General features: G+C 43.6%; 1 protein-coding gene across 5 annotated transcripts in view; it reads right to left on the minus strand.

Annotated features, from left to right (window-relative positions):
- The window catches only part of ulk2 (unc-51 like autophagy activating kinase 2), a 44049-nt gene that overhangs the window by 15379 nt on the left and 4354 nt on the right, over nt 1–24316 (minus strand). For 4 of the 5 annotated variants that reach the window (XR_004789770.2, XR_004789769.2, XM_035622559.2 and 1 more), the window contains exons 3-12: nt 24069–24110; nt 12817–12849; nt 11493–11529; nt 4801–4974; nt 4077–4150; nt 3813–3914; nt 3680–3738; nt 3207–3289; nt 3042–3092; nt 2843–2931 (exon numbers count right to left, since the gene is read on the minus strand). Coding sequence is in view for 3 of the 5 variants with exons in the window: in XM_035622559.2 (XP_035478452.1) it covers nt 2843–2931; nt 3042–3092; nt 3207–3289; nt 3680–3738; nt 3813–3914; nt 4077–4150; nt 4801–4974; nt 11493–11529; nt 12817–12849; nt 24069–24110 (744 nt within the window). In the remaining 2 variants the exon portion in view is untranslated. The remainder of the gene's footprint in view (nt 1–2842; nt 2932–3041; nt 3093–3206; nt 3290–3679; nt 3739–3812; nt 3915–4076; nt 4151–4800; nt 4975–11492; nt 11530–12816; nt 12850–24068; nt 24111–24316) is intronic. The other variant, XM_035622560.2, reaches the window with a different exon arrangement.

Below are 24316 nucleotides of genomic sequence, written 5' to 3' on the forward strand. Positions count from 1 at the left end.
GGCCAAACATTTCAAGCACTTTCCACAGGTACCGGTGCTCAACCCGGTCAAAAGCCTTTTCCTGATCCAATGAAACTAGCCCAGCATCTAAACCCAATGAACCAGAGACGTTCAAAAGATCCCGGACTAAAGACACATTGTCAACAATGGACCTGCCGGGCACACAGTAGGTCTGGGTCCTGTGGATGACCCGGTCCATCACCTTTTTCAGCCGGGAGGACAGGACCTTGGACAGCAGTTTGTAATCCGAACACAGCAGAGAGACCGGCCTCCAGTTCTTTATGTCCATCAGGTCGCCTTTCTTAGGGAGGAGGGTTAACATCGCCCTCCTGCTGCTCTGCGGAAGCGAGCAGTCCCCAAAACTTTTGGTGAACACATCCATAATGTCTGTTTTCAGTTCCTCCCAGAAAGTCTTATAGAATTCCAAGGGGAGACCATCGATGCCAGGGGCTTTACCCCCCTGCATGCTCTGTAGTGCTCTGAATACCTCCTCTTCAGTCAGGGGCCCCTCCAGCTCCCGGTTGTCGTCCCCAGAAACTGTGGGCAGGCCCCTGCAGAACACATTGAAGGCCTCGTCATCTGCTGTGTACTCTGTACTGAACAGGTCGGAGAAGAACTCCACGGCTCTCTCCCTGATCTGCGTCGCCGTGGTGAGCTGCTGGCCCCCCGCCGAACGCAGCGCGGGGATCATTCTGCTCTGTCCATTCTTCTTCTCCAGGCTGAAGAAAAACTTTGTCGGTGAGTCCATCAGTGCAGCGCTCTGGAAACGGGACCGAATCAGAGCCCCGTGTGCTTTCAAACCTAGGAGGTTCGCCAAGGCGGCTTTACCCCTCCTGAGGTCGTCAACACACCCCTGATTCCCAGCGGACTCAGCAGAACTCTGCAGGTCCACTATGGTCTTTTCTAGATTTTGCATAGACTTGGCAATGTCCCGAGAAATATTGAGAGTGTACTGTTGACAAAGCTGCTTGATGTCAGTTTTCCCCCGGTCCCACCACATCCTCAGCGAACTAAACTCTCCCCGTCTGTCCCTAAAACTCTTCCAAAAGAAAATGAAAACATCCCTAAAATGCGCATCCAAAAGCAAAGCAGTGTTAAAATGCCAATATGCAGATCTGCTTTTTATGTTAGCAATATATACATCGCAAGACACACATGAATGATCAGAAAACCCAACAGGTGATATAGTGCACCCCCTAACAACATTAAGATGGTGCGTGAAACAATAAAACCTGACTAATCTAGCCATAGAGAAAAAATGTCCCCTGCTATGAACCCATGTGTACCGCTTCTGCGCCGCATGCCGTTCTCTCCACACATCTGCCAAACTGTGAGTGTCCATCAGCCGCTTCATGGTTCTTTTAGAAGCAGCATGTGGCTCACTATGATTCCTGTCTAGTACATCATCACTAGTGCAGTTAAAATCTCCCCCTAAAAACAAATACTCCTCTGGGTCACACTCACTCAAAACCCGACCGAGCTCATTCAAAAAAAGAACTCTATCAGGTCCCGAGGTTGGAGCGTAGACATTTACAAAAGCCAGATGAAAAAGCTCATACTTGGCTCTGACTACCAAAAGCCTACCTGCCACTCTATCCTCTATAGTGTAGGACTCTGGCAGAAAATTCTTTGCAAAAAGGAGAGCTACCCCTCCGCTGGTGCTGCTAAGATGACTGAGAACCACATCCCCATCCCACTCCGGCCTCCAGTCCGTCCCGGTTAGAGTGTCGCTGTGCGTGTCTTGTAGCATCGCTACGCCGATTCTCTTAAGCCGTAAATACTCAAAGAGGCAAGCCCTTTTGTTCACATCTCTGCCACCATTTACATTAAGAGTGGAGATGGTAAAATTACTCATAAGACCAGCCATGAGGAGAGATACAAAGTTTACAAATCTCCATTTCCCTCCGCATTCGAAAGCTCAATTTTGAGCTTCCGAACCAGATTCTTTAGTCTGTAGAACTCCTGCTCAGTGAAGCCCCCTTCACCTCTAAGGTTCATCTGAGCTCGCATGGAGGTCAGCAACCCCAGCTTGTCCCCAAAATGGTCTTCAAACTTCACCTTTTTGCAGTGTTTCGTTTTCTGAAGGAAACTCTTTATCTGCCGCACGGGATACATCTCTTCCTGTACCGAACCATCAGCGACCTGTGAGTCAGTAAGAGGCTGACTGACTGCAGAACAGGCCCCCACCTCTTCGTCCTCTATCTCCATCCCGTCGTTCCCCTCTCCATCCTCCCCCCCCTTCTTCCCCCGCCTTCCCCTCCACCACAGAGAGAAAGAGAGAGAGAGAGAGAGACACACACACACAGACAGACAGACAGACAGACAGACAGACAGACAGACAGACAGACAGACAGACAGACAGACAGACAGACAGACAGACAGAGAGAGAGAGAGAGAGAGAGAGAGAGAGAGAGAGAGGACAATGTTGTAGTCCGGTTCCTGAATGATGCAATTATTTACGTAAGCCTCCAGGCAAAGCAGTGCTGACTGTCAAAGTATTGTAATCACATTATTACAGAGAACACTAACATCATGAGAAAGTGACTCGCCCTGCATTCCCACTACTGCTGTGAGATGAGATGTGCCACTGTGCGAAGGGATTGTTTTAACTAGCAGCAGCTCTTATGATGGCAGTGATCACGGAGAACGTAGTGGTAGCTGAGCCTGAAGGAAACACATTAAGAGCTTTTTTTCTATTTTTTATCATGATAATTCAACTTTTTGTGAAGGCTCTGTTTAAGTTCCCTTTTTGAACACCATGTTTAACCATGCAGCAAACAGGCACAATAGTTGTAATCCCTGCTGAATGAGGATTTACAGTACAGAGTAACATCAAACTCACGGGAGGAGAGTTGTAACGGATGCATGGTGAGCTGCCACAGGAACAATCCGTTACTGTGTTGGAGGCGCTGGGGACCGGCACTGGACACGCTGAGGTGAAGTAATACATGGTTAGTTGTTTGGTTGTGTTTTCAAGCGGGATGATGTGAAAGTGTAGAACAGTATGTGTTGCTGCTAAGGAGCGACACCTTTGTGCTTACATTTTTTGATGGTGGATGATGGCTCCAAGAACGGATGGCTGAAAAATTTGTCTTTAGTGGGAGGTGAGAGGGGCACAACAGACCAGGAGAGTATTTTTTAACAAACATCAAGACACATCTCAAAATATATAAAACCCAAAAAGTCATTCTTATGTCAGCACTCACCAAAGTCCATCCTTTCTTTCTGATTCCTCTGCAGTAGGCCCAGTAGAAGGTTACCAAGTTGTGGAGAAGTCTCTCTTGGGATGCTGGGTAAGAAGAGCATACAAATATTAATGTCTTGTTTCTCTTATCTTTTAAATAGTAAAACTGCATGTCACACTGTGCCAGATGGATCTAATAAATCTTGGTGGCAGTCAGTCCGAGTGTACTATATAAATCTAAAGACACCTGGTGAAACTGTCAATCTGCTAGTAGAAAATTTAAGGATCACCAAAATCAGCACGCTTCGTCGTTTGCGAATCACAAGTACAAAATTGAATTTCATTCATCTAATATATGTGAAGATAATTCAGTCTGGAGCGATTTATAAGATCAAATGACCCCCTGACAGCCACTGCCAACCCTAGACGCATGCCACCAAGTTGGCTACCACAGATGCAAGCAGAGATGTGTCATCAAAAGTGTCTGTGACTTACATAGGTTGTAGACTCTTGTTCTTCTCATAGAACATCCTCAGGTCTTGGGGACTATTGGCCTGTAAAGATTAATACAGAAATTAGACACACATCTACAAACACATTTCTCACATTTATTGTGCGCAGTATTAACCTGGAATGGTGGCTTGCCAACCAGACACTGGTAGATGACTGTCCCTATGCTCCATAGGTCGGCCTTGGCGTCATAGTTCTGGGACATGATGACCTCTGGGGCCTGAAGGTGAAGAGGTCACAAATTAAGCTCCACAGTGATTAGAGTTATGCAACTTACAGCTGACAAGAAATTAAAAAAGCGACCCCAAGAGCAATTCCAGACATACAGACAGAAACACACACACACACACACACACACACACACACACACACACACACTGACCATGTACATGGGTGACCCACATAGTGTGGCAGCCATCATGTTGCTCTGGAGGTACCGTGCAAAGCCAAAGTCAGCTGCAGGACAAAAATATTAGATACACCAGTCAGTACATGTTATTATTACCATAAACACAAATCACTATTGTTGGAGTGGAGAAAGCCTGAGCGACAAACGCATGCATAACACAGTCTTGCACTCAAAACAAATCTATGATAGAGATGAAACAGCCAGCAGTCCTGTCACAACTAGTTTAATTACAATACAATACAACCCAGATGCCAAAATAAGAGTAATGTTATGGTCTCTTCCATGGCCAGTGCACTTGCCTCTCATTCTGCTTCTCGCCAAAAGTACTTCTATGAACAAAAAGTCATACTATCAGGTCTCTGACATGAAAAGCAGGACCACCTGCAGACAGTATGGCTTTTCAGAATCTGCTAAAGAATTTTCAAATCTGTGATAACTATAAATCTGGATTGAACAAATGCACTACATTGTTTTATTTCAGTCTGCTGACACATTTACAGCTGGCTCAACAGATGAAAGGAGGAGAACACCTTTTATTGGTTGTTACAAGACACTAGATACATGAGCATATCAAAATCTAGACTGTACTCTAAGGTGTTTGATTATTAATCTGAAAAACTAAATAATGAGCAGAAAGTTTAAAAAAACATGACACACCGAAAGAAAGACACTACCCAAGCCAATGAAGGACTCTTACCTATTTTGATGCGAATGCCATTGATGGTGGACTTCTTGCGGCCCGTATATGACAGCAGGATGTTCTGTGGTTTCAGGTCACGGTGGATGATTCCTTTGTTGTTGAGGATGCGCATAGCAGCAGCAATCTGCTGAAGGAAAATCCTTAGTGTTTCTTCTCTCAGGGTCCCCTTAGCTAAAGACAAGGGGAGATAAAACCCAGGATTTAAATCAAAAATGTAATTTCTTTGTCAGTACACCGATGCTTGCTGATGCAGATGCAACGAAAGTTACGGATATAACTAAGGTTCTATGAATCCTGGATGACCACCAGTGGCAGTGCTTAACACTGGATACTGCCGTCTCGCGCGTGCACAGGTCGAATATTAATATCAACATTCATATCCGTAACTTTCGTTCTATTTCATCCTTACGGATCACTAGAGGCAGTGCTTAACACTGGATGGCTCATATCAACAGAGTCACGAGGAATCCTGAGTACCCACCTCATAAAGATGAAGCAGATGAACTTGGCTGAAGAACCACGCCCAATAGATGGGGGGTGGCAACGTTTACACTGTAGTATTTGGAGAATGTACTCGGTGATGCCCATGAGGCCACAGCACATATGATCTCCAAGGGCACCCCTTTCAGGATGGCCCATGACGTGGAGACACTCGTGGTAGAGTGGCATTTCACTCCCGGTGGTAGAGGACGGCCCTTTGCCCTGTATGCATAGGCTATGACGTCCATGATCTAGTGGGACAGGCGCTGCTTTGAGAGAGCACAACCTTTCCTAGGACCACTATGAAAGACAAAAAGCTGGTCAGACTGCCTCATGTCTGCACTAGTGTCTACAAAGGCTTTAAAGGCCCGCACTGGGCATAGCAGCCCCGAGTTGTTGTCCCCCTCACCTAATGGGGGGGTCAACCGTGCCAATTGGATAGGCTGATTGAGATGCAAGCACCTTAGGGAGAAAAGCCGTATTCGGCCACAGAGTAATACCCGAACTATCTGAGTTCCACCTCAGACAAGAAGCACTGACAGACAAAGCATGTAGCTCCAGCACACTGGCATGCTCTGTGCAGTCCTGAGCAGATCACTGCCCCCGAACTGTCTTGTTTTGCCACACTGAACCCCATCCCGATAGGGAGGCATCCGTAATGGCGGTTTCACGATGGAATGGAACAGAGCCCATGGGCACACCTCTTGTCAGGTACGACCTCTTCCTCCATTGTAATAGAGCAAGAAAACAATGTTGTGATACCTCAAGCCTTTTGTGTCTGTGCCATGAGGTGTTCAAGTGGAAGCTATTCATCGACCTCTGCACGGGGGCGCAGTGACAGCAAGCCCAATGGAATGACAGTCGAGGTAGCCGTCAATTTGCCCAAGAGGCAAAGTAACTTTTCCCTTTCGGAAAAGGAGAAGATGGTGGAGGATATCTGGAGGATATGTGGTGGAGGATATCTGTGCGCAGAAGCGAGGGACAGGCCCTCATAGTGACTGTGTCCAGAGCCACACCGATGAAGGTTATGGTCTGGAGAGGGGTTCAGAAAGCTCTTCTCCAAGTTAACCTTGAGACACAACTGGGCCACGTGGTGGTGAGGAACAATGGGGACATGAAAAAAGCATCCTTCAGGTTGACTGAGGTGAACCAGTCACCCCTGGCAACAGCATGGAGGACCTCTGCTGTGCTCAACATGTGGAACAGCAAGACTTTTAAAAACTTGTTGACTTGTCCCCTTAGATCGTGGACTGGCCAAAGCCCGTTGCACCTTTTTTTGACCAGAAAATAAGTTGAGTAGAACCCCCCCCCGGCTGTAACAGGGGGTCTTGACTTGGAGCTAGAATTTTATCGCGGATAATAGTCATGTTGACCCGGCTGAAGGCTGGGGGCTGGTGTGGGAATGGAAGCTTGTAGCCCTGGGCTAGGGTTGAAACCACCCAGGGATCCAAAGTGCAAGCTGCCCAGCAGTCTAGTTGCTGCTGGGAGAAATGTCCGACCGCCGGCCCTTTGACTTCAGTATCTGGCCCCCCAGCCTCTAAGGGCCATGGGGGGGCGACGCTTAGGCACCACGGCCAGTCCCTGCCTGCCGAAGCAGAGGGGAAAGGCGGGGAAGAGAAGGAGGGTAGGGGGGGAGAAGAGCCAGCCGATGAGCAGAGAGAGCGCGAGGACGTGGAGGATGCGTAAAACAGCACCCCGAGCCTCGCGCCCGGCCGTCGGCGCCCCCCCCGAGATTAAAAAGTCAATTTCCGCGAGGCAAAGCGTTTGGAGAAAAAGGAGAAAGACACAAACCCACTGGGCGCTCCATCCACCGCGACCCACGACTAAGCCGGCCAGAGCCAGCGGCAGAGCGGGGTGGGAGACATTGAATCCCCCTCCCGCTCTCCGGAGGAGAAGGGAGAGTTGGTACCCGGCGGGCGTGCAGCGCGGCAGCCTAGGGCAGAGGCTCCGCAACGGCGCTGGGTAAATGGTTCCGGAGAGAGCGGGGCCGGGCCTGATTGGCAACCTGATCTGCCCTCCCAAAAAAAACTATCGGCGAACGTAGCAGCCGCGCATCGGCCGATGCCGATTCATGTAAAAAACGCAAACATCGGCCGATATTATCGGCCGGCCGATAAATTGGTCGAACACTATTCAAGACCGAATTTTTTGCCACATCCTGCATGGCTGCCAGAGTCCGGCCATCCAATGGAAGGTGGGTGAGAACCTTAGTGTCCCTCCAGCATGAATGCAACTCCTTCGGGTACTCATCAGAGGGAGAAACAGGGGCTGGAGTGCGCCTAGAGAAAGCACTAGCAGGTGGCGGCTCAGACTGCTGTAGATCCAGCTGCATGCGCGCTAGTGCTGCGCAAATGATGGACCTCATGGTGCCCACTTCCGTCCCTTCCAAACAGCTCTGAGGGGATGAACGAGAGCCAGGTTCAGAGGCCCGGGAGGGCGCCTCAACACCCAAGTCATGAAAGTGAGTGGCAGAGGCTGCCACTGAAATAATATCCTCCCCTGGAACCAACTCAGGCATGGTTGGTTCGGGTGAGGCATCAGCATCAGAATGAAGGAACAGGAGCAGAGACCTCATCTGGGCCAGCTCTGCAGTTAGCTGATCCACCTTAGAGGACAATTTGTCAGATTTAGCTGTCTTCCTGGAGGGAGCACCTGCAGCCTCTGCAGCCCGCCGCTTGGAACGAGTAGGCTGGGCTGGAGTCAATTGTACCGATGTGGAGCCAGCATCATCCATCAGGCATTCCACCTCGGCCACTCTAGTAGCTCTTACTGGGCGAGGCATGTAACTGCAATTCATACATGGGTCTTCTGAGAGACCCTCCCTCAAATGTCCGAGGCCAAGACAAGAGAGGCAGAGGTACATCCTCGGGCTGGAGAGGAGCCATACAGGTCCTAAAAGCATGCTCCATCGTAGTAATGGCTTCTATAGTATGTTACAGTCTATGCAGGGAGAGGGGAGCGCAAACACTCTTCACTAGCACAGTAGCTGTCAATAAATAGCAAACGATCCACCAAGTTAGACTGAGCGAGTGCACTCAGCTAACTGTAAGAACAGGACCTGAAACAATATATACTGCTTCAGTAAGAGGAGAGTGGAATTAATCTCTCCACTGACACGGTACGTCGGACCTAGGGCAGATGTAAGCAATATATAGCCGGCACCGTCTGCTCGTGCTAGCGTCCCACCGAGTTAGACTGAGCCAGAGCACTCCGTAAGAACAGGACCTGAGACAATGTGTAAAGCTTCACCGAGTGAACCCGCTCTCGTTAGCGTAACAAAAAATAACAAGTCAGCTCGAGCGAAAACACTCTGCTAATCAGTGGAAAAATGATACATTTTTTGGGCGAGCAACCCGCAACTCCGACCAATGAAGTCGTAAGGCTACCAGCGACGAGCTGAACAATCTATAATTTAGCCAAAGCTAATGTAATCGCAGTAGCGTGCTCTAACCTGCATAAGCGAGAAGATGAAAAGGAAACGATCTTGTGATGACACCGGAACTTATACCTGAGTCAGGGGTCATCCGAGGTCACATGTGACTTTGTTGATATTAATATTCCACCTGCCCATGCGCGAGAAGGAAGATATCTGTTGTTAAGCACTGCCTCTGGCAGTCAGTAAGGATTACATAGAACAAGAGTGAGAACTCCAAAAACTAACTTCCTGTATATATTACCCAGACGTGTCCCAGAATAACTGTCTTAAAGGGGCAGTAAGCGATTATGGAGCAAGAGTGTTTCTTCTCTATTTGTTATTGATTTTCTGTCTGCTCTGGTCAGGCCTCGAACCCGCATGGGAGACGGAAAAGCTAACCATGAGGCCAAAACCCCTGAGTCGTAGCATCGCTAGCACGTCCCTTAAGGTGTTGGGGACTGATGTTTACTAACAAGACAGAACTGACAGCTAAACCGTGGACTGTGAGGCAATATTTGCTGTATTTTACAAAAAGTGTATTGGATTAAAATCGCTTACTGCCCCTTTAAGGCTTGCCCAATGATCTCATTCAGGTGCTTCCAGCCACCTAATGAAGCACATGACTTCAGCCTTCTTCACACGTGGTAAGAGAAGTTTAATACGATAAAAACATGCATGAACTAAAAGTGTCATAATTCTTGCACTGGAGTGGCTCCTTCATTATTTCTACACTAGAAAGAAATTAGCTTGTTAGCCTCACTTGATTTAAGTCAGTCAAGTGAGGCTAACAAGCACTTTTCTTATCCTACTTTCTAATGTAGTTATCCTTATTTACCTCAGGATAAATAATCCTGAGTGTAAATTGAGGCAGTGAAGGTCCTATTCCCTGATGGTAGTGAAAGAAGTCTAATCCGATGTTAAACTAAAAGGATCGCCCCCTCTCTCCCTCTCTCCCACACAGTCTCTTTCTCTCTCTCTCTCTCTCTCTCTCTCTCTCTCTCTCTCTCTCTCTCTCTCTCTCCCTCTCTCTCTCCCTCTCTCTCTCCCTCTCTCTCTCAAGCCATTGTGTTCAAACCAGTAATCTAGGATTTCAGGGGTTAGTTACACTCTGGCCACCACCGCAAAAAGTTAAGCAACTAGTATTAGAATCATTCACCAGCATGATCCTTTTATATAATGAAATACGGTCATTGCCTACACAGTGTTCAAAGTCTTGTGAACACAGGAGCCCTGCATTGATAAGGACACAGTCCCATAGATTAATGAGTTCAAGATGAGTAGCCAGTTGGGCACAGAGCACTGTAACACTCTGAACACAAAATCCGCTGTGGTTGGGTTTTACAACTACAAGTGTCACTCAGGTACAGACTGCTAGACTGCTGACCGTGACCCATTCTGTGGACATGTGGGACAGGCACATTATGTAAAAGTACAGTGATAAGAGAACAGTTCCAGCAACACAATCAGTGAGGGGCTACATCCATACTAAAGCCTAATATCAATATATGTGTGTGTGTGTGTGTGTGTTCCTTTTTCTTTTTAAATATTCCCAAGATATCGTTATGAAACCCTTATGAGAAAGAAATGTAATTGAGGCTTGATATTTTACAGTTTAGCCAAAAACTTTATTAAAGATAACTATAAAGAAAAAGAAAAAAAAAACAAATGAATAAAACTTGAATAAGTAATATAAACATGATTTATTTTTCATTTTGAATTGTTTATTCTGCAAAAAAAAAAAATCCTATTGTCGCATATCAGCAAACATCAATGTTGATACCAACATGTCTGTGAAAGGCTCTTATCGGCTGTGCTCTAGTCTAAACTACATAATGCCATACAACAAGGTACACTTACTAGTTTCTGGTCTGGAGCTTTCAACCAATTCACCACGTGATGTGGTTGAAAAAAGGTTGCAGCTAGACGCTCTGGAGGAAATGTTGTGTGATCTTGAGTTAAGATTTAAAGATTCCAATATAAAGGATAAACCTTTAAAGAAACTTATGAAGATAATTAAATTTGCCAATGAAGGAATGCATCAATAACAATCAGTGATATGATACCTATCCGCGATGGCATCTTATCACTAAACTAAACTTTCCTTAGCGACAAGTCTTTGAAACAGTATCTAATCACAGTGTTTTAGTTTCAGCCAGGACCAAGTGTTTGACGAAGAAACTTGTATCTAAATTAATGTAGGTTGTTGACTCGATCAGGAATATCTTTCACTGAGAACTACGAGACATTCTGGTTTTCTCACTTGCAACTTTAGACCCCAGCTGTCAGAGTGAGACATCCTTCACCCATGACATCACAGAGATGGCTACACCCAAGCGGTAATGCGATATGACTAGGAGGGATTTTGTATTCACTAGTGTTAGTGAGCCAGACTTTGGTGAAAATGTATAAATCTATGTACTGTAGATTTTACTGACAAGGCTGAGGGGAGGACTGCATCCTTAGTGACAGACTCTTTTGTACTGTATGTATGCATCCGTTTTGTTTTATGTTCTACATTTTTATGTTAAACTTAAGTTCCCAACATTACATGTCCATTTCATCTGAAGCTGACTCGTTACTCTTCAAGAAGAACTGTTGACCTTTGTTATAAACTATCACAGTGATAAACAGTGTGCTGACGGGCTCTGAGCTAGAGAAGTAACTCTTTGTGCAAAGCTGCAGTGGTTCCCACACATACTCATCTCCCACATAGAAAAAAATATCTCCCCGCTCACACACACAATATGCTCTTTAACGTCCCCAGATCAAAATGACGGGGGGGGTTGATGCTTACCTTGCAGATAGTCAGCAAGATCTCCTCCGTTACAGTACTGTGTGTGGGGAGACAAGCACAGTAAATTCAGGTTAAACGATATCAAGAGGCGATATGAGAGGCACAGTTAGTTATTATGGGTGCGTATCAGTTTGCATGTGTCTCTGTTCATGTGCATGAGTGTTTGTTGAAACCGTAGCTGACATAATAGCAGCCTCATTAATTAATCTGCTAAGCGACTGTTGCTTAATCCGTACTGATTGACAACCTCTGTTTGAGTGCAGTTCCTTCTAGAGAGACAACAAGAACAGAAGGATAGGGTTGGTGTGGTGAATTAAGAAACACCGATCTAGTTTGTGGATAAGCACAGACAAGTAAGAGTGAATGAAGTTTTAATCTTCTGCTGCATGGCGATCCTCAGCATAGGCCTCCTTGGTCTATCCTGGTATTCCTGCCTCTGGGCTTCTCCATTTTAGATTACAGCCCGAGTAATATATTGGTTGGCCGATATTAGCCTTTCGTATCGCCACTTATGTTTACCAAAATGAAATATTTTTGCCTGTACAGAATAAACAATGCAGAAAAAAATGTGCATTTATAAGTCAAATAAATTATGTTTATTTTCTTAATTTAAGTTATTTATATTTCGTGGTTTTTGTGTTTTCTTTTTATTTATAGTTATTTATGATATGACTTTTTGAAACAATTGACAGCAAAACATTGAAAATACACCAACAAAAAGCTAACTATCTAAAACATCCATCTCCCTGTCACCCAAACTCCCTTGTGTTTGACTTTTGTCCGCTCTGAAAAAAGCATGATGAAAAAAATGTGGAATGTCCTCAAATTAACATAACCAGTCCTATGGCAGTTAATCCAAACCGACAAGTTTCTGCAGGACTATTAATGGTGTGTCCTGGAGAGCTGTTGAAACTTGGATCTAAACAGGATTTCAATGAAAGGCTTTCTGGGAACATGATTCCTTGAAAACTGAGGCGTATATTTTTAGCGAGTAACTTGAGGTTTGTTTTCTACCCTTCAGCCAACTGTGAGTGCGGCAAAACGAGCGGAGGGCGCTGGGGAAGCTGCCGAGGGCCAGTTTGTCAGCACAGTAACAGAGGAGATTTGGATACAATGGGAGATAAAACTCGAAAGGGGAGGAGACAGACGACTGTGAGGGGCTGTCAAATACTCTGCAATGAAGGATTTGAGGACTTTCTTGTGGTGTTCATAAATAATTGATTGTTTTTTAGTGAGTAACACAGTAACCAGTTACACACATGAGAAGAGGACATGACTCCTCCTGATTCATGAAATATCCACACTGTCACATTTCTAGACCTACCTCCATGACCAGAAAAACAGAGTTGGGTGTTTCCTGGAAGAGAAGAGACACAAAACCAGTTACACAAGCCATTTATCCTGGAGCAGCTGTAGCTCAACCACACAGAGATAACAGCTACTGGATGAAATCCAACGTACACAACACCGGCACTCGCTATTTATGATGAGTGCTTCTTTTTCTGAACATGTATTATTAAGGCTTAGTTGAAGTTAATACAATCATTTGTACAACCCCAATCAAGATGTAAACATGATTGTTGCATTTTAGGAAATGTATGCAATTACACTCCATAAGAATTGCACTAAAATGGTGGTTAATGGCTAAGTGGATCGTAACTTAAATTTATCTTAATGTCTGTCAACATCACAAGAAACAAGGACCAGGAATTGTTTTAGAATAATTAAATGTACCCAGGTACGTTTTCAAGGTTCCAAGGAACTAAGGCTACATCCATACTCCATCCTTACTCAAAAGAAAAAGATCTGTCACACAAGCCTTTTAGCCCTGTATCAGTAATCAGCCAATATCAAATGCAATACCACTCGTTCCAGCACTGTGCCGCTAAGCAAGTCAACTGACGTGTGACCCCATGCTAATTGTTTGTTTGTGTGGTAATTAGCTCAGGTCTTTTCCAATCCTCTAATGTACTGTAACACTGAACTTATCAAGACTTTACCCTGCCAGCTTCAACTTACTGGGCCCAGGTCTGGACAGAGCAGGTAAATGTCCACAGAATTCGCAACCATTAAGTGACTGTGTTTATGACAGTTCCATGTGACTGGTGCAAAAACCCTTGGAATATAAACAAAACAATTACATTTCTGCAACATACATTTAATGTCATGGTTCCTGCCTCCTGCACACTCTACCCAGCCACCACCCTTTGCCTAAACCAGAAGCCACGTCTACTCATTTTCATATTAAAACACTTTAGGATGTTTAGAGCACCATTTTAAAATTCTTCAAAATGTTTTGTTAAATGTCTTAAAAAATAAAAAGGTGTTCGTGTCAACTTTGCCAAAGTATTTCCAGTTGGTAAAGATGCGTCTTATATAGCAATAGTCTGGGAGTTCATTTCATTTGCTCTACCAGACTACGGTCTGGATCCCTTCCATTGTAAAGTGATTTCAATCACAACCAATAATTTGATAATGGGCAGGATTTATACCATGACACGGAGAGAACTGACTTTTGTAAACAACCAAGATGGCTGCCGCTGATGAACAAGCATTTGACTAAAATTACCCGATATTTCCACATTTCTCCCACAAAAACGTTCTCGTTGTTGAAAGACATTGTGGAATCAGCATCACAGGCATATCATCTCTGTACGGTCTAGTCTGTTGACATTTTCGCGTCACTCAACAGATGTCACATGATTTGTCTCTCACTCACTGGTTGTAGGTCTATCTAATTGCGTCCGGAGGCATTGTGGTCTGCGTCCGAGGAAATCAACAACTGGATGCACCAAAACCTCCTTCAAATAAATAAAGAAAAAACTGAAATAATTTTTTTCGGAGCCAAGGAAGAACGATTTAAAGTTAGCACCAAGCTTCAAACGGTGATGTTAAAAACCACAAATCAAGCCACAAATCTGGGTGTAGTCATGGACTCAGACCTAAACTTCAACAGCCACATTAAAACAATTACGAAGTCAGCCTACTATCACCTAAAGAATATATCAAGGATTAAAGGACTTATGTCTCAGCAGGATTTGGAAAAACTCGTCCATGCATTCATCTTCAGCAGACTCAACTACTTTAACAGTGTCCTCACAGGTCTCCCTAAAAACTCAATCAGACAGCTGCAGTTAATTCAGAACGCTGCTGCTCGAGTCCTCACTAAGACCAAAAAAGTACATCATATTACCCCAGTCCTCAGATCTTAACACTGGCTTGCTGTTTGTCAAAGAATTGACTTCAAAATATTACTGTTGGTTTATAAAGCACTGAATGGTTTCGGGCAAAAATACATTTCTGATCTTCTGATTTGCTACAAACCATCCAGACCTCTGAGGTCGTCTGGGACAGGTCTGCTCTCTGTCCCCAGAGTAAGAATTAAACGTGGAGAAGCGGCGTTTGGAGCATAGCGTTTCTATGCTCCGCAGATCTGGAACAAACTCCCAGAAAACTGCAGGACAGCTGCAACTCTCAGTTCTTTCAAATCAAGACTGAAGACTTCTCTGTCTGCTGCTGCCTTTCAGTAAATAAACTATCTATGCATTTCTTTTACTGTGCTGTAACTTTTATCACCTGTTTTTTTCTATGTTTTATTTCTCTTCTTAATTATTGTATTTTAATACAATTGTATTGTATTTTAATGTGATTTTATGCGTTTCCTCCCAATGCTTTTAATGTTTTATGTAAAGCACATTGAATTGCCTTGTTGTTGAAAATCTTGCCTTGCCTAACGCCTTTCGATTTCAACGCCGCGAAAATCGAAAATGAACCGAGAGGTCCCAGACTAATACGCATTTGAATATAGGTCTGGCTATGCCAGGCTAACAGAGCACACTCTACTCTGTGGTCTTCCCAACTAGGGGCAGGTGGTAGTGGGGGATGGGCCACCACAATCCCTATTGACTGTATGTGTGAGAATGTGTTTGGGGGGGGGGGGTTACATAATGAGGATGTAGTCTACAATATGGAGAAGAGGGGGGAAGGGAAAAGAGTGCTGAGGGCAGCGTCAACATGAGGCCAGGGACACACGGAATGCAATGCTTGTAAATCTTTTTAGCACAATAACAAAGTATCAGAGAAAACCTTCAGCGGAGGCTGAGGATAATTCTTAGAAGATCTGCTGTCGGGGGGAACATTTTCCTTCTTCAGTGAGTGTTTTGGCACTTTCAGATGTTTCTGCCTGCTACAGCTTTCTCTGGTCTGTTGCCTAATTGCTATGGAGGGGGGTGAATTTCAAGACGCAGGTGGTGTAGAGGTGTTTCGCAAGCATCCGTATCTATTGGCTGGACTAAAGGGTAAAATAATACATTTTTTATATGATGAGATATGAAAACAATACACAGGCACTGAAACATGGGTGGCACAAAAACATAAAAATACACATGATTTCCAAGAGTCATTGAGCCCAAAAGAACAACATGCACTCTGGTAAGTCGTTCAGTTACCGTGTCAAGCTTCAACTCCAGTAGTGAAAAGTTATGTAACAATATGGGGGATGGGATATGGTTCAACTAGAGTGGGTGGAGGAGCTGAGTAGACTGTGTGTGTGAGTGTGTACTTGAGAAGAGGATGGTTAAGCCATTGAGAGCTGACATATTTTTGTCACGCAAGCCACCAGTATAATCCTGAGAATTCTGCACTTTGTCATAGCAGCAGACGACATGATGACTGGGACAGTGACGACAACAAGAAAACACTCATTATGTGCCGAGGACAAAAGGTCAGGATGGTTTGTTGATTTGCAGTGTGACTGAATCTTGAGTAGAGTGTAGGTAGGGTGTACATTATTGTATAGGTTTATTGTTTGTTATTAGACAGATATGCTGGTATGGCCACACTCATAACACAAATACTGTGCTATTCGGATATGCCTGGAAAAGAACAGAGGCTCAGACATTGACAGGAGGACCAACCTGCAGATGAGTTGCAGCAGATCCATTTAACCAGTCTGCACAGCAGCTTGCAGCTCACTGTCAGTCCGAAAAGAAAGGCAAACTGGTCAATAGGCAATGGAAAATAAGTAATTCTTTTTTAGCAGGTTTACGTATGTTTTAAAAACCTACACCCTAATGTTGGTGTAAAAGAATGAAGTGTCTGGCCGTGCCTCAGTGAGCAGTGACTGTTTTCCACTGATGTTGTGTCCCAGCCAGTTAAATACCTGGATAGCAAATCCCTGAAAAGGAATGTGGATGGCTAGGGAGGTTTATACTGCAGGTTTTCTGGGAAACCCCAATAAGCTCCAAAAATCCCTCTTGAAAGCATCCAAGAACATGTAGTGCCACTTTTCTTTTTAGCCCTGCCTTCTTCATTTCAGCTCTGCCTCAAAACCTTGTGTAATTAGGACTCACACAAACACACACCAGGCTGGGGGCCCCTCTCTGGGCAAAGATACAATGTTCCTCAGATGTAATTTCACTCAGACACTTCATAAACAAAACTCCACCTCCCTCTATACTGTTTACCTTTTACACAAACTCTAATCTGCACCAATTTCTTTATGTTCCTGTTTGTATCAGTATGAGTAACACAGCAATAATAAATCCCCTGCAAATCTGCAACAAAAGCAGATTTAGGTTAAAAGAACTAACCAAATATAAATAGAGAATATTACACACAATTTCACAATAGAAATTTCAAGTTTTGATGCAAAACAAAAATGACCTTTTACCTCTGCTGCCAGAGAGTGAGTCAAAGATCTCTGACACAGGACAGCTGATAATTAGGCCCATCCACCTGCTGCCTGCTTAACATTAACAGCTCCATGAAGTAGGACTGGGAGCCGCTCAGCTGTGTCCTTAAGACTGTCATTAAAAGCAGCAAATGAGCAGAGCTCCAGCAAACCACGGTGCCGGACCTGCTATCTGTCGGGCGCACACTCTACCACTATATCAGCCCTGCAGTCTTCTGTCAATGCACATCTATTCTGAGAGGCAGGCAGATAGGTAGCTGCTACCTATCTGCTTTCCCGCTGGGATCATTATAATTATCATGATCATCATTATGTATTTAAACATGTGTATTTCTTAATTTGTCTGACATAATGAAACCCAGCTAAATATCACTGAAAGGAAATGTGCTTAATATTTGTATTCTATATTCAACTGATAATTTCTCTGTGAATTTTTTAAAATTAATATATAATATTCTATACTATTAACTATATTCTAGATATATTCCTATTCCAATATCAGTAGCGGAAATGCGGGATAGGGCATCAAATGTATATACCGTTCCAATACCACATCTTTAAAGTAGTTTCACCCAGATAAAAATGCAATTTTCAGTGTGAATTATCGCCAAATTACTGACATTTTCACTAGCTCTGGCTAATGAAATACCAGAAATCTTTCTTCTTCACCACTCTATAAGGAGTAGTTGCCGGTGACAGTACAGGGCCAATGCTGTTTTTAGAGCAGTGAAGCACTTCAGTAGTGTAGCATCAGCCAGAGCTCGCGAAAATGTGAGCAATTTGGCAATAAATCCCACAAGTAAAATGGCGACATGTATCATATTGTTGTTTTATACTGTTAATTGTGAAAGATACAGAGTAAAGGTCTTTTGTTTTTCTCAACTGTGGCTGCACATTAACAGCTTTTAAAAGAAATTATAATTTTTTCCTAGATTTATTTATTTGTGATCTTTCTCAGCTATGACTGTAAATGGTAAATTAGCTGTATCTAAATAACACTTTCCTAGTCATATAGACCACTCAAAGCGCTTTACAGGAAAGTCACATTCACCCATTCACACAAATTCATACAGTGCTGCTATTCACCACACTTTTTTCTATCACATTCATACACTGCCAGAAAAGCTTCCAGAAGTTAAGTTAAGTGTCTTGCCCAAGGATGAACAACTCTACCTCCTGAGCCAAAAGACCAAGGGACAATGTGAAAAGAAACATGGTCAGCTGTGGTGAGAGATTGAGTGAGCTCACCGTAGAAATTATGACGTTGAATTATTTTAAACAGCTCCAAAACTGGTCCCTGACCCAAAAAGTGGAGCCCTGGAACAGCTGTAGATATAACCAACATTGACAAGCGTAGCTGCTCCAAAATCTCCATAATGATAACAACCAAAATTGCCCTAGACTTGTGTGTGAATGGTGTATGATACAACAAGTGCTGTGTATGGAAGTGCCATGTGAATGAGTTTTTTAATGGGTGCAAGTGCTTCGGGAAGTCGAAAAAGTAGAAAAGCGCTATATACATGCAGTCCATCAGTTGTTGAGATAGTTCACTCAAAACTACAGAAGTAAACCCCTATAGGAAAAGCTATAGGAAGAGTCAGGGCAACACAGAAGTCACTGGGACACATCCTGTGGGAAATATTAATATTTGCACAGAATTTCAAAGCAATCCATGTGTTGTTCTTCTGTATGCCTGAAAATGTCCTGTATGTGTTTGATGCATGTCTCTTATGACCCAGACATAGCTTAGTTAGAAATGGGACTTTGGGTATTCATTATCAAATAGAAGATGGAAAATAGGCATATACACAAATATAATTATACTGTAACATTACTTTTACAACCAAAGAGACATGCACAGTGCTTAATGTCCACAAAGCAATTAGTCTGAGCTCAGCATTGAGTCAATCTCAATCTGTTTAGAACCAGTCTTAATTCTGACAGGAGTAAAGACCAGAAAACTAATTCCATGGTCTTGGAACTAATTAGAAAGTTCTTTGGTCTCAGCCACAGCCCAGTGTCAGAACACACAGACCTGAACCACAGGTGAACCAATGCATCAGCAATATCATCCCTATCAAAAGGTCAAAACTCTCATCATTGTCATCTCATACTGACACAAAGACATGCCCTTTCCCAGCAGCCAGCAACTGTTAGCAGGTCTATCAGTATCCACCCATAGTGTTTAAAACAGACAGGTCAGAAAGGAAATTATTATCAAGACTTTAAAATAGGTAACTATGTTAGCACAGGCTTAGCCAATGCCAGAACTTGTGATAAATCAGGGTAACAATTTCAGCTGAAATTAGAAAAGTCTAAATAAAAAAATAAAAAATAGAAGCTTGGGGAGACTGGACAGTTGCACCAACCTGCTCAGGTTACATTTTGTGTTTTGTTAGGTAAACCCACACTTGGAGCACATGATTCCAACAACAGCTGATGAGGCTAGAAGGAAGAGCGGATAGAGGGAAACAATGGCGAAATAAGAAAAAAATAAAATAAATAAGTAATGGAAACAATGATAAAGAGGGAAAGAAAAGTGTCAGATGCCAGTTGTTATTGGTTAACAAAGGGATGCAAGACACCATAGTCAATTGAGAGACAAGGAGGAAATGCACACCGTCACACTGGCAGACAGACAGATCAACAATGCAGGGGAGGAAGCAAAAAAAAAAAAAAAAGCTGGCCGGAAACTAAAAGAGACAAGAAGACTCTGTGGCCAAAGCTGGGCTAGAGTAGCTCAGACAAAAGAGGTAAAGGTGACGAGAAAGCAGGCAAAACAAAGTTTCAGCTCAAATGTTATACATTCATATAATAATATAATATGCAAGACTTTTTGTTGTTTTCCAATCAGCCAATACTCTTTATATTTGGGGATTAAAGGGGCAGTAAGCGATTTTAACCCTATACACTTTGTAATAATCATGGTCCGCTAGCTGTCGGTTCTCTGTTCTAGTTCAATTTAGAGAGCCAGGACTGCGCTGAAAACTGATCTTTTTCTTTTCCGGCACAGCCGGTGGTCAGCGGTACCTTCTATCTTGTACTTGTCACTCTTTCAAAGTTTACAAACTCAGCGCAGTGTCATGAGCCAAGCCTGGCCCTTTAAGCAGGTGGCTGTATGGGTTTTGAAGTGTGTGTGTTGAGAGAAGAAGGAGGTTGGCTCTGCGTGCTGTTGTTGTGTACATAGCTGCAGCCACAAGGAGGATGGGCTCCACACATCATCCATGTTATGCATCATCCATGTTACCATCAGTTTATGGCCACTGTGTAATGAGAGACCGCCTGATGAGACTGTGTATGTCCGCCGAAGGGTTGAAATAAAGTGTCCCGTTCTAAACCTCATCGATGATCTGGATTGTGTTAGTTGTTACCACCAACGAGCCAAAGCTAGGCTAAGCGAGCTAGCTACATGCGAGAGATCTCTTTACTACAGCTGGTGAGGTAACAGCAGTTACCGACGGAAGAGTCGAGCCTTCATTTCCTCCTGACGTTCACATCAATGCCGATCGGAGGTGAAGCCGATTATTACCCAGGTCTATTGCAGTCATTTGACCCGGGGCTGAATGCCGATTAAACGTTTTCACACTGCAGAAACGCCGGGTGTAAGAGGGGTTTAAATGGGTTTTTGGGCCAATGAGAAAGGGGCTTAAGTAAGTGTCAGCTGCAGCGTGCTGTCTGCCCCCCCCCCCAAAGCAAACATTTCTCTCCAGTTCTCCAAACTCCGGGAGACGCTAACTAAGCTAGCTCATTGCAATATGGCTAGTAATGCCATTAAAACAAGATGAATGTCGCATCCGTCGCATCTGTCTCAGTGGGACTACTTCAGACACGTCAACTAATTTACGCAAACATCACCCCAGCATGTCATTAGGCGGAACTAGACAGAAACACGGAGCAACGCACACACAAACTGTCCCTGCAGCGTTTAGAAGCCTTTCAACTGATTCATACAGGGAAAAATAAATAACGGTGGCGATTGGTACATTTACAGCTGCAGATTCCTGCTTTGTATAATAAAACAAAAAGCCCAAACAGAGGGACAACGGTCCGAAGCACCGTGAACCTGCATGTCAAGGGCTACACAAAGCTAACGGCACATTACCTCACCGTTCACTTCGCAGATCTGTGTAGCTACAGAAAATGTAAGCCATTGTCATCTTTCTTCTGAAACAAACTTGAAACTTGAGTAAAAACACTGAGTTCCATATATAAACACGTTTTTTTTGTACTTTTCTTTTGTTTGTATTTGTTTATAACTATGACAATACATGTCTGTCATTTCTAGAAATTTCTTTTTTGCTGTATCGAAAAAGGCACCAAACCCTGCCACCACTGTATCGCACCGAAACAAACCTTGAATTTTTGTGAACTGTTACATCCCTACCAGTGATACATGCTGGGGACGTTTAGCATAGTAAAACCCCACAGTCTCACTAACATTCTGCCTCTGGCATTGTGTGTTAATATTCTGTTTAATCCACTGGGGTCTGAATGTGGGAGTGGGAGTACAAGCCAGAAATGTGTGATGTGGATTTGAGCTTTAAATCTAATGCACTCTCATACATCATACATTGAACATGCCACAGTTTGGTCAGAAGCATTTCAAGTCGGGTTGGTTTTTATTGGCGGATGAAGTCTCGTTAAAGTATTTTCTTAGAAATGCAGTTTCACATTAGCTCTCTACAGAATCATGGAAATACAGTTTGGAAGTCGATGGGCGCCTGTTTTGGGAAGTCATGCCCCATGATAACAGACTGAACAGTTGTTACAAAGCAGGGTGGGTCATTAGTCACATGACCAGACACAAGCAGTAGCTTATGTACTGTACAAAAGATTCTAAATCCTCTGAGCACTTTATTGGGAACACCACACTTATACTGTATTTTCTGTTCTTTGTGTCATAGATTCAAAAAATTGTTATAAACTTTGCTGTGATTCTGCTTCATGTTGACATTCTTTTTTAGGCAAAAATGAAATCTATTATTGTTCCATCTTCATTAACTCTCTGACCTACAGTATATATGTTTTGTCACAAAAACAAAACGTACTGCTGACGTACTGTGGTAACGTATTGTGTCACTTCCGGTTGTTGGTGCTTCTTTGAACTGTGTTTATCCATTGCTTATCCTTTTCTCTCTTTAACACTGCTGTTTCCTCTAACTACTGGGTTAACTATCCGCTCCACTCACCCTTGTTTAGTCTAATCACTCACAGATCTCTCCCTCTTTTAGCGACTCGCACGCTCACTCACAGCGGTTTACACGCTCTAATCTGCACTCCGCATCGTAGCTTAGCTAGTTAGCTTTGGCTCCTAACAAGGGCTTCTCCTTTTCCTGCTGTCTCTTGCTCTGTGTGCTCCATGTTTAGTTACTCCTCTGTCTCCTTTAGTGATAATGATACCTGTATCAAATAAAGTGTTGTTTATTTGCCAGGATGGAGGCGAGGATCAGTCTTTTAGAAGCGCGGCTCTGGACCATGCCAGTCCCCGCTAGCCGGTGCGAGCCGCCCCAGCAGCTCCCGAGGAGCCGGGAGGACAGGGCGGCTGGGTGGCTGCCCACAGTAAGAAGAATAGTCCTAAACTGAAGCCCACGGTTCACCAACAACCACTAGGCATTTCTAATAATTTCTCCCCTCTAGACACACCCACTGAGGAAACAACTCTGGTCATTGGCGACTCTATTTTGAGGAAGTTTAGACCATAGTCTGTATTCACAAAACACGATCTGAAACACCATTTTTCTCACCATCTAGACATACCCCTAAAAAAACGTGTAAAAAGTGAGCAAAAAAAAAAAACAAAATAAAAAAAATAAGTGAGTTTCTTATGTCAGAAAAACTATAACATTTATTTTAAAAATAACAGATTCCGTCTTTGACTTGGACCAGCAGATGTAGAGGGTACTTTCAATTCAATTTCAAAAGTGCTTTGACAGATTGCTCGTGTTACCGACTTTACTTGCAAGACATTTGTTTCTCTTTGCAAGACATTTGTTTCTCTTTCGACTGGTTCACTATGCTATCGCCACATGGAGCAGCCGGTCTGTCTCTGTGTCTCTCCATGCTGAGTGTCAGGTCGGGCAGTGAGAGCTGGACATGCCCCCTGCAGCAGGCAAGCTCCGAGACACAGAGCGCTCAGAATTGGGGAAGATTCATCATAGACGAATGGGTTAATATCTTCAATACTGTTAGCAGCACCGAATATGATAAAATAATAAAAAATGAATATCTGTTGCAATGAATCCACGTGCAGTTTTTCACTGAACTCACTGTCATGTTCATTGAGACTTTTACTTTGTGAGCATTGTCCTGCTGGACATAGCCATTAGAAGTCGGTGAACTGGGGCCATAAAGGGTTGAATAGGTCAGAAAAAATACTCAGATAAGACTAACATTTAAACCATGGTTGATGGACCAAATTGTCTCCAAAAAAGCATTTCCCACACCGTTAGACCTCTACCAGCAGCCTAGACTGTTGACACAAGAAAGGTTGTAGTATTCAACTTTCAAGTTTACTTTGCAAATCACAACGACTAATAGGAAAACACAAGAACAAATCAAAAAACACAACGGGAAACGGAAACCACAATGGCATATTTTTGCAGTTTCTGTTTTGCCGCAGTGGTTTGTGTTTACGGTTGTGTTTTTGTGATTTGACGTTGTGTATTTGTGATTTGACGTTATTAATAATAATAATGAATTTCATTAATTTCTTTGTGTTTTCCTCTTTGTCGTTGAGAGGACCATAATGTGACCATCCAAAGAACTGCTGCTCACTGGATGGTTTTTTTCGGTTCTTAATAAAGTGCTTTTTGAGTGTATTACAAGTGGATGGTCTCATTGAATAAATTTTACTTGATACAGAAAAATTGAAGAGAAAAACCTACCTGGACATCGTAAAGTGCCACAATGTTTTCGTGCTGCAGCTCCTGAGTAAAAACCAGAACCGAAAAACAAGATGCATTAGAGCGAGCATTAAGTGGGGTGCAGCAGCTAATGGGATCACCACCATTGATGATTCTGTCAGGAAAGTCAGGGCTCCTTTCTGTCAAAGGTGCAATCTGTCTTTGCAGATTTGGTCAATGCATACAAGGTCAATGTCAAAATCATTCTTTAAAGAACACAGGAGATAAGT

The sequence above is a fragment of the Scophthalmus maximus genome, chromosome 11 (genome assembly GCF_022379125.1).
Source record: "Scophthalmus maximus strain ysfricsl-2021 chromosome 11, ASM2237912v1, whole genome shotgun sequence".
NCBI classification, from domain to species: domain Eukaryota; kingdom Metazoa; phylum Chordata; class Actinopteri; order Pleuronectiformes; family Scophthalmidae; genus Scophthalmus; species Scophthalmus maximus.